This window comes from Colletes latitarsis, chromosome 2, assembly GCF_051014445.1.
Source record: "Colletes latitarsis isolate SP2378_abdomen chromosome 2, iyColLati1, whole genome shotgun sequence".
In the NCBI taxonomy this organism is placed as follows: Eukaryota; Metazoa; Arthropoda; class Insecta; order Hymenoptera; family Colletidae; genus Colletes; species Colletes latitarsis.
In genome coordinates, this window is record NC_135135.1 from 20513699 (window position 1) to 20525177 (window position 11479).

An 11479-nucleotide genomic window follows, 5' to 3' on the forward strand; every position below is an offset into this window, starting at 1 on the left:
GCTGATTGGTTCGTGCGCCGTCGACCAATGGCGGACAGAGAGCGCGGCTCGCGCATATCGCGCCATTGGCCACTGCAAGGTCTGGGTCTCCGTACGCAGGGATGAGCCGGCAAGCGATGCCGCCCGTCGAATAACTTCGGTAGTCGCTCGAAGACAGCCGATGGTTCCTTAGTGTCGAGTGTTAGTGACTCGTGGAAAAAAAAGAAACGTTACGAGAGTGTCCGTGTTCGTCCTGTGCTCCGTTTCTAACGGAGCAAACGTCCTGGAGGATGGCCACGGTATCCTGTCGTGCCCTGTACATCGTTAGATGGTACAAGATATCCCGCGTGATGACCGTTTCCTCTACCCTGGCCACAACAAAAAACTACCGGAATGTAAGTGTTGGCATGTATTACAGCGTGTTAAGACGATACTTGGAGTCTGTCAGCATCATGCATTTTGTCCATTCAAACGCAACGTTTCAAAACTGTTCACTTTATTTGCGTTCCATTCCCTGTCAACTGCACACTCCTTTTCCCAATCTTTAACGTATTTCCCCATTCTTTGTTACATTTCTCCCTTCTCTCTTTAAGCGTTCAGCTAGTCCACTAGGATTTTTTTCGAGCCACACGAGCAACAGGCGCCAGAAAAGAAATGGACGATTGATGGGAACCTGTTTGACGTTGTAACACCGGCCGCGATCGAAACCTGCGAATTTCACCGGTACTACCTGCGATGCATACGTAAACACGCGTTTATACCGTGCCTTAAACAAATATGGATACCATGTGGGACGTTGCAGTCTCCCAATTACTCGACGAACACCGTCGTAATCGTGTTTGTAAGTGTCCCCCCTTTCGATCGTGCTCTGCAAACGTCACAGCTACGATACCGTTACGAAGAAAACGATGATGCGGCACACGTGTAAATTTGCTATATGCTCGATTTTGAAACTAACGTTAACGTTTCCCAGACGTCGTTTATCAAGGAAGAGTCTCGATCTAGGATTAGTAATAGCCCGCCCTCGCGATTATTGCCGCGGCTGACGTATATAAATCATCACGCGACCAGATAAAAGAGTTTATTATTTACATACTTCGGCAAGTCCACGCGCCACGTTCTCGCGCATACCGTGTCCGCAGTACGTCGGCATTAATTACTGTGACGAATTCTAATTACGCGTAGCGTCGCGATAGTATTTCATATGAGATATTTCGTTCGTGTCGCGACGATTACGGGAGCGCCGCTCGCCGAAATTTCGGTACGCGAATCTCGTCTTTTCACGACGCATTTAAATTTCATTACTAGGTTGGAGTTGCATACGCTCCGGATCCGTGAATCAGACGTTCGTTACTATCGTCAGATAACGTCGAAACGGAAAATGAACTTCCTCGCGATGTCGTTCGCGCGTCGAACCGAACGGAGAAACCATTGAACGTCGATCGCCCGTGAATGGCATTTTAATTTCCCAAAGTCGAGGACAATTTTTGTCCCACCTTGAACTGCGAAGTTCGGATGCAACGTTCGAAGCGAATCATCGGTCTTAGTAAGTCATCGCAGTTGAGTAAAACATAGATATGATTGTGGTGATTGTGAAGAACTGTTTGTAATTAATAGTTAAAACTATATTTAAAGTATTAACTCTATCGAAAATTGTAAATTTTGAATTAGTAAGAATAAGCTTTAACGAGGAACGATACAGAGGAATTGTTAAGTGATATTCGAGACTAGATGGGTTTGTGTATTTTTGGCCGGCTACCAAAATCACACGAATCGTAGCCACTAATTCCACATTCTGCGATCTTGATGTACCAAGGGAATGGGATCGTCTCCCGTTTCATCGAGTGTCAATAATAATAGATGCTCAGAGCGTTCGGCGATAATCAGTTTACGATATGAATATTCTTGCTTCGCTATTTTCGAGTAATCGCAAACTGCTTACGTTTGAAAAAAAAGTATTATTATAATATACAGGGTGTTCGGCCACCCCTGGGAAAAATTTTAATGGGGGATTCTAGAGACCAAAATAAGACGAAAATCAGGAATACCAATTTGTTGATGGAGGCTTCGTTAAAAAGTTATTAACAATTAAATTCAAAAACTTCAAATCGTTCTGGAAAAATTATTTTTGGTTGCGGGGGTCAATTACAATCATTTTTGGTGAATAGACATACTTCCGAAATCCTACCCAGTTTCGAGAAAAAAAATCGAGTAAGTGCTGAAAGTTTTGGGTGAAAAAAAAGACTTTCGAATCGTCTTAGAAAAATTATTTTTAGTTGCAGGAGTCAATTGCAAGCATTTTTGGTCATTACACATACCCACGAAATCTTACGCACTTTCGAGAAAAAAATTTCTTACCGAAAATCTAATTTCAGGCCAGAAATCGTTCCCCGAAATTTCATGCGAATCTTTAAAACGTCATAACTTCTGAACGGATTGGACGATTTTAATGTTTAAAAAAGCAAACTACGCGTATTTTGATGGAGAATATGTACAAATCGCAAAAATATTCGAAAAGTTGGTCCTTGACCCCGTAAACTGAGAAAAACCCAATAAAAATGGTCCAATTTTGAAAAAGCCATAACTCCTACAATAGTGAATATATTTCAATGAAACTTTTTTCTGAAGTAGAGCTCGTGATTACCTACAAAAATGTATTTCACAACTTTTCTGTAGGGCGTCAAATGAAATTACTAGAAATCAAAAACGAATTTTTGAGACAATTCGACAGGGTAGGTGCCTAAATTTTTCGACGAAAAAAAAAAATTTCAAATCGTTCTAAAAAAAATATTTTTGGCTGTAGGGGTCAATTACAATCATTTTTGGTGAAGAGTCATATCGCCGAAATCCTACTCATTTCCTAGAAAAAAATTCGAGAAGATGTGAAATTTTTCGACGAAAAAAAAAATTTCAAATCGTTCTAAAAAAAATATTTTTGGCTGTAGGGGTCAATTACAATCATTTTTGGTGAAGAGTCATATCGCCGAAATCCTACTCATTTCATAGAAAAAAATTCGAGAAGATGTGAAATTTTTCGACGGAAAAAAAGAATTTCAAATCGTTTTGGAAAAATTATTTTCGGTTGCGGGGGTCAATTACAATCATTTTTGGTGAATAGACATACCCCCGAAATCTTGCGCATTTTCGAGAAAAAAATTCAGCATGGGCGGAACTTTAAACGTTAATAACTTTTTAACAAAGCCTTCATCAACAAATTAGTATTCTTGATTTTTGTCTTATTTTGGCCTTTAGAATCCCCCATTAAAATTTTTCCCAGGGGTATGTTCTAAAATTGCCATAAACCGTGCCAATTAGGACACGTATTTGAATGCAACCTTGTCAAACGTATCTGTAATTCTCAATTAGAAATCTATTGTGCATGATACTGTAAACGCAGCACCGATCTCCCACAATATTTATTGATAGATGGGATCCTGAAACCACTGTTGTAATGCCGCATCGCGTCACGTCCAGCCTTCTAGTTGAAACGCGGTACAAATTACGGTGACTCGGATGTAGGGGATTAGGTAGGATATTCGATAATCGGCCATTAGGGAGTCCAAGATTCGAGTCTGATACGAAAATTGGTCCACGAAATATGCTCTTGAAAATAACGGGCGGTGTCGTGGGAAAGATAAAAACATTATGGGTCCATCTATCATCGACGCTGTAATATTTAAAAGTACAAGTACCCCTGGTACGTTTCCATGAGTCTCCAGTGAACCGTTTCTTTACGAGTTAAACCATTTTAATCGAGGAATAGTTACACATTATTTTATGATATATTAAGGCAGGATAAATGGAACAGAAAGTGATATAAATCATTCGTCGCGACTGGTATTTTCTTTGAAATGTCTTCTTAAGTGTTTTAACCGGGCACCGTTCCAATTTAATTTAAATAATTGGCTAAAAGTTTTCAAAGTTTAGTTTTGTAATCGCAGTCGGACGTTGAAAGTACATCCGTGATTGTTCCCGCGTATTTATGATTGCATCATCGAGCACTCACGATCGATAATTATGTAACAGCCTGTATGGTGAGCGTTTCAGGGTTCACTGATTAATGCCAATTGCCATCGATAACGTGATCCTGAAATAATAATGACTCTAGGGCTGGAGCAGAAATTATATCCTCGAAAAATATCTTTACAATAATAGAGTACAAAAGACATATACGCTTCTCGAAATAAACTTGCTTGGTTCTACGAAACATTTCAAATAACATATCACAATGGAATTCTCCTGTATGATTTACATGAACGTCTCGTGCTGCAAGATGATCGAGAATTTTGCGATGCTTGAGAAATCGCCCGTCTGAACAATTCTATTTGTTTAATTGGTTGCCAAATCCTCCCACTTTGAATAATGTTCCTACGTGACAGCTTCGTAGGAGAAACCGAGCTTAAGCTAAGAATTGTGGGTGTCGGTTAGTTTATCTCGAGAAACTGTTCGTCAAATGCTGGATCAGTTTGCTACGATCAGTCACGAGCATTGAGCTCTGGCCGGGCTCCAATCGGGTTTCGTCAACCATAAGATCAATGTGCTCGAATCAAGGAAGTAACTGTTTTTCAAACGAACACTCTTAGAACAACAGGTTCTAATACAAACGAGTACTTTAAGACTTCGGGTAAAATTAATAGATTCTTAATTTTATAAGAGAGAGAACTGGACATCAGATCGAACGTGTTACACGATTAATATAAATTGATAAATAAAATTCTGTTTTTCCTATGCGTTTTAGGTCAGTCTCCGAAACTTTATGAGCACAGCATCAGAACCATAGTCGAGTCGAGGCAGAAATAGAACTATCCGATAAATTGTTCCCTCGTCCGATCAGCCGTGCAGATTGTTTCATAAATTGAAAACACGACCTACAAACGCAATAGTGGATAGAAAAAATCCCGTAGAAAAACGTTTCTAGAATCATTGAATATTGTTCTAGCAAAGACTCGTTACGTAATAGTTACGTACGAGTTAATAGAAGCAATGTCAAGATGAAGTAGACACTAGCTTAAATTCTAGTCTTAATTGATAAGATGAGTAATCGCGAATCTTCCGTGTAGGAAACTCTTGGACCGATTAAATTCGTGGATAGGTTTCTGAAATCCGGTTAGTTTGCATCAGCCCTTCAGGTGTAATAGCATCGCTCGCAGAATGAACAACGATGTCAAGCGCGCGCTTTTCAACTTAAGAAATAATGCTCGGGTGTAGAATTAAGCTAGAGTGGTCTCGTGCGCCTCTTAGGGTTTATTAAGCCAGCAACAAAGTACTCGAACAAAGCGTGTCTTGCCTGAAAGGTAAATATGGCTTATCCGATCTAAAGACAGTACTTTCAAGAATTTGTGCATGACCTAAACTTCTGTCGTGAGTTATGGTTCGTAGGACAGCTGATGTCCGCGCTCTTTGGCATCCGTTTTATTGAAAAAGTTTGCCAAGTAGGTTTTCAAAGTAGGAGGAAACCTGAGTGCAGTTTCCAACGTGTTTTAGCTCGAAGACAAATATCTATCGAAGATACGAAATTAACTTTAAAACTATAATTATCGAACCCCAGTTAAGATTTTTCGACAACTATTTTTATATAGAAAAGACATTCTTACATCCTTTTCTATATAGACGCGAAAACTATCAGACCCATGAAATGTACTAGCGAAATGTTAAAAATTTCTAGCACTATAATTAAAAAACGAAACTTCCGCAGAGACCCAAATTATACGGCTGTGTTTCGTCAGCGACTATCGAACGTATCTGTCTCCTTTTTGCCTGTTTTCTTTTCATCTCGAGCCAACCGAGTGGAATAATCGCGAGTAAACATTCTGATATCTTTGTACGAAAAGTTATTTTCGAAAAGTTCAATTTTTAACGAACATAAATACATTTACTAACCGGGGCGTCGGTCAAAGTCCGTACATTTCCGATCTGACCGTTTTAAGAATCGCAGTTCTTTTTCTCGCTGAAATACCTTGGTCGCGGGCGGAAGATTCGTTTGAAATTGCGTTCCCGAGACACGGTTGGCAAACCGTAGAAAAACTCTTTAAAGCTTTTATCGGGTCGACGGACCTCGAAAGTAAACGTTTTGTACGCTCGTGCAAGTTAAAGTACATACACGTTAACTGCGCTACGCATGTGCGTTCGAACGATCATCTATAGCCATTTTGAATATATGTATAAATGGTAAAATAAGCGATAAAATCGGAAGAGAGATTTATTCGGGGAAAAATGAGTCGAAAACGTACAACCTTCAGCCGAGATTTGGTTTTTGCCGTGATTTTCCGAAAATCATAACATGTAAGAAACATCGGACAGAAGAAACTCGTTCGTCGAACGGTTAATTGGTCGAAAGAATCAAGTTTCTCTGCGCGCGTGTAGTAACACAGTTATTTACTCTTGGGGATCGGTGCATACACACATGGGTATACACCAATGTGTACTTTGTTATAACAGTTACGGGGTTGTACAGAGGGATACAGACTGCGGAGGCTGCGGCAGGCGCCATGGTCATCGATCTGTTCCACTGCACGTTCCCTCGACCCCGAGAAATTCTCTGGAAGAGTGGATAATTCTTATCTGGATAGAACTCGAAGCAAAACGATTTTTATTCTCATCGCAGAGGTCCTCGGTGTCCGCTGCAGGCTACCCTTTACCCGCGAATTATCTCCTTTCCGGTGTGTTTCTAATGCTTTAAAAAAAAACAAACGGACTAAAAGGCAGAAATATTTGAATCTACGTGTATTATAAATTAATATCTACAATTAATATTTATTCTATACATATTCGAGCGATGATATTTAGAATTTTTATTTACGATATTTAAAAACGGGAATAAATAAAATCAATAACCGTAGAATTTGAATCTAGGTTCTCCAGAATTACAGAATTGATGAAAAAAACTTGTTATCAGAACAGAACTGTTTCATTTTGCAGAAGCTTCTGACGTTATTAAAGAAGGCAGCAGTTTTGGAAGACGCTAATAGTGTACGAAGGAAGGCTGCCTTCTTGTAAAAGTTTTGCAACGAAGATACAACATTCGCATGAAATAAACTCGTCTGTTTCCGGAACGTTGCTTATTTAGACAGAGGAAATTGCTCCGGGTTGCATTCCCCGCGTGTCCTCGGAAAGGGATGAATTTTTAAATCGCGATATAAAAGTTTGCAAACCATGAGTAATCGTGACTCGCTGTATACATTTAAAACGTATTTCATTTCGTTTATTTCGTACGTTCTGTATGTTTTATACTTTTTACGGTTCGTCCTTCTGCAACAAGGTGCTCGAAACTAGCTCATCGATTTTGTTAGAATTACAGGCCACTAAAAGCGATCGCTCCATTATCCGCATCCCATTAATTTCGTAGAATTGTGATCACGAAACATCGACTTGACACACCCTAATGGTAATGCTATAAAACAACGACGAAACTTGCATTAAACTCGATGCACAGCGCCCCATCTTTGAGGAGCTTGCATCGTGTGCACTTTTTGTTAATCGTTATTAACAACTTGAACGTGTTTTTACCACATTTTACACTCCGAAGTCTCTAGTTCTAGTTATTATTTTTTATTAACCCTATGACGTACGCTACACTTGGCTGAAATTTAAAGTAATGGTTATAACATTCTAAAAGTAACAAAATAGTCTACACTTCGGAAAAACTTGAGTCAGTCCTTCGAATTCCGAGAACACTACTGAATCACTACGTGTATCGTCGAAGGAAACTGTTGCGTCGATAAAAATTACTAGCATTCGAAGGTAACGTTCTACAATAAATATTGTTCCTATTACAGATTAATGAGTATTGAGAATCCATTACTTATCGATGACATTTACTGTTGAAACATTCAAGTTGCTAATTACGTAATTAGTCTCTCGCTTAATATTCTACCTTTTAAGCATGGATAAATTCAATATAAAATGGATGAATTGAACCATATCAATAAACGCATCGCGAAAATCGCATTACGGTCGCAAAATTAGCTTGACATTCAATTTAGAATCTATCAACAGAACTAAAACCGCTGTTTGCGCCTAATGTATGCAATGCTATTTATGTAATACCGTACCGTACGCGAGCGAAATTGCAAACAGGTTCGTTCTCTCTCGGTTTTCTTCCGTTTCTCGCATTTGCTCTATTTTCATATTCTCGACAAAATGCTTTTAAAGGGCTCCCGTGTGGAGTGGTTGCTTTCACTAACTCATTTTAACGACCGAATTACTACCAGGTTGGAAACTCATCGTAGCTCATTATTTCTATTGGGGAAAAACCATCGAGAATCTTGATTCCAATTTGTAAAATAAAAAGATTCATCTTTCCATTCAGTTGAGACTAAATATATTAATATTCGGACATATTCAATTACAAACTGTAAGGAGTTGTCTGCACAATACTGGATGCTTTTGAAAATAATCGTCTCGACCCGTGATAACTTCAAGAACTCTCGCGAGAGACGTTTCTAGCGTGAAATTCAGTTTAATCGCAACACAATCTTGGAATGCTCGTAACACGTTTTTCGAAAAGTTAAAAGAAAAGGAAGAACAGGAGAAGCTTGGTAATGATCGTGTCGCGAGAAAAACTAACGAGAACGTGAGAAAGTTCTTAAATAATTTTACGAATATTATATTTCTAAAGCATGTCTTACAAATACAGTTTAAAAAATGTCTTTGCTCGGGAACCAAACATCTTAAAATATCGTTTCCATAATTGCGTCGTCTGGAAATAAATGTTCGCTGAAATCTGCTGAATACTTTGCGTTCCACGGGGACGAGATGAATTTAATTCCGAGAAATTGCATAATCTGTACTACAGCATTCTGTTACGCGTTAACGCGATTCCCAAGTACATATTTTAATGTCGTCGCCACAGTGATATGAATCAAGAGTATCGAGTAATACATAATTCAGTATCGATATAAAATATTTGAACTTTGAAAATGATAAAGTAATCGATCGGTGCAAGAAGGACGCAGACTCTGTTTTTCATTCGCTTCGCTTTTCCTAAATCATATTTCGAATCGTTTAGGTTTCCCAGGTTGGCAGAGACGTAACGCGGCGAGGAAAGTGATTTCTTTCGCTCGTTAGAAGACATCATTTGTGGAATACGATTGAAAACTTCTGCTAGGCAATCTCGTTTTTCCGTCACGAACGCGCTGGTTTCCGACCCCTTCCGTATTGCATTACGTTCGTCGTTTATATCCGAGATCCTTCTACTAGATTACAGTCAGCATTTAATCAGAGCCACTTCGCTGCCGTGACTCGTTGCTTAAAATTATTCAGACAAGCAGCTCGCGAACGAACAAGGGTGGAAGCCGGCACGACGCGGCGACGTGAAAATAGAAGGTATTATTTTTACATCGCGACAGAATATGTGCTGGATTCTTCGTCGCCGTCTCGAAAGCAGCGAGTTTAGAAAACGCGTTTAACTATAACTGCGGCAGCCGAAACTCTGCCGCTCGAAACTTGTCTCGTTAACGAACCTTAAACGCAAAATTTCCAATGAGATTCCTTAAACTCTTCGCTCGGGAGTCGACATGAATCAAATATTAGCGGCTTAACAATTTTAATGGCGGCCGCTTTTATAATCAACTGTCGGTGACCTGTTTTTGCGCGAAAACTTGGTCAAAGGAATGGAAAACTTCCACTTCCGCGTATACCTACTCTATCGATTGACCTCGATATCCGGAAAATTTATTTTATAACCGACTACAATTTGTGCAAATTCGCTCGATGCATTTTAAACTTTCATTGAAATCTCGACGATAAAAAGAGTGAATCCGTATTTCCGCAGAATATCCATTAAAATATTAGACGAACGGACCTTCATAAGGTTTATGTTCTATAAACCTTCGAGGGAAAATGGTAGTGTACGAAACTAAGCAACGTTGCATCGATTATTACGTGTTTAAGCAACTTCTGGCATACCTGCACCAACAAAACTTTGTTTTCCCATTTTATAAATAGACTAGCGACTGTGTATAGTTAGCCAACAAAATTTTACTTGTTCTGGTAATATTTAAGCAAGACGTAAATGTTCTTCTAACATTGCCTACTGGGTCTTAATTATGACAGTTTTTACCCTTAAAATATATCATTTTCGAACGCACACCCACGCTAAACGCATAAAACTCCGAACAGCCAGAGTTCCACTTTCGCGGTTGGCAACGCTACTATTTAAAGTTTATATAGCCAGCAGTTAATTATCCATGGATATTGTGTTACACGTTTCTATAATAAGGGCGCTGAACAAGCGAAACGTTCGTAGCAATAGGTACTACGTTAAATTCTATTTCCATGGCGAACGATCATGCTCTCGGGTCAATTAAATCGAGACTGGGTATCGGAACGGGGAACGATGTTATGTAAATTCCCACAAAGAATACCGTAAAGTTGTTATATTAATTTTATTTAGGAATTCGTATCCTGGCAAGTGTACACGCCCAATCGTAGCACGACCCTGGCCGAACTCCAGTTGCAACGTAACCCCGCGTTGACCCCGTATCCTGGATATTCGCCAGGCTCGCGACGACTGAAGACGTCTTTCCGACGAGTCTGTCTGTGTGGATCAGCCTCTCATATGCCTGAGCATTCGTAAAACATCTATCAGGCTTTATCTCGCGACATTATACACATACGATTAAAAGGAACAGATGACACGTGCGTATGCGACTCGCAGAAGATACGAACATTGTTGTTACAATAACGATTATGCTAATTTCAGGACGCGAAGCCGTTGAATCGACTTTCCAAATATCTATACTACAAGTGGATCTTTCCTAATATATTCAAAAATCGATGTTGACAGCGTTCAAGCTAATACTGGATAATCGATAAAAATGCAATTACGATGTTCGAAATTAAATTCGTGAGATCAGAATTTGCTTAGCTAACGTGCATCGTGCAATATAACGTTTCTGGTATTTGCTGTTCCGAGGAGGACGTGTTAATTAAACGCAAATAGCTGGGTTAACGAAAAACATGAGAAACAGGTCTGTACATACGAGCGCATCTACAACCTGCTTGTACAGTCGTATTTAAAATAGTTCATAGCTTCTATTGTATTTAAAAATACTGCGCGTTTAAAGAAACAAAAAAATAAATCGTTCGTCTCTATCGGTACGACGAATACAGACATTACGTATGTCTCCCAACCTTGCAAACCGTTTCACGTTGTAGGGATCACTATAGTCGCATTATGGTAACTCTACTTTTCCAAATTCCAGGAAACGTGGTGTAGAAGATGGTGGCATATCTCCCAGAGAAGCCTTTCCCTGACGACGAGCACCTTTGCTCCGAGCTTAAGTCCGATTCTAGCGAGGGGAATAGAGGACTCTAGTACCTCGTCAAAGGAAACGAAGATACCAAGATTGCCAAAGGATAAAACGGAAAAGAACCTGGTTGCTCGAGAAGAGCAAGACGTTGGTGAGTGACAGAACGCAGTAAAACTTGATATAAAAGAAGAAAGAGCAAACGCAATGAAGTTTTCCAATTGCTGGGTTGAATAGCAGCGGTGAGATTT

At 39.5% G+C, this 11479-nt stretch overlaps 1 protein-coding gene across 1 annotated transcript in view; it reads left to right on the forward strand.

Moving 5' to 3' along the window:
- Nucleotides 1-91: 91 nt before the first annotated feature.
- Mcu (mitochondrial calcium uniporter) overlaps nucleotides 92-11479 on the forward strand; it is a 37008-nt gene continuing 25620 nt past the window's right edge. The window contains exons 1-2 of the mRNA XM_076780668.1: nucleotides 92-374; nucleotides 11184-11382. Coding sequence (XP_076636783.1) covers nucleotides 270-374; nucleotides 11184-11382 — 304 coding nt within the window. The 5' untranslated portion in view covers nucleotides 92-269. The remainder of the gene's footprint in view (nucleotides 375-11183; nucleotides 11383-11479) is intronic.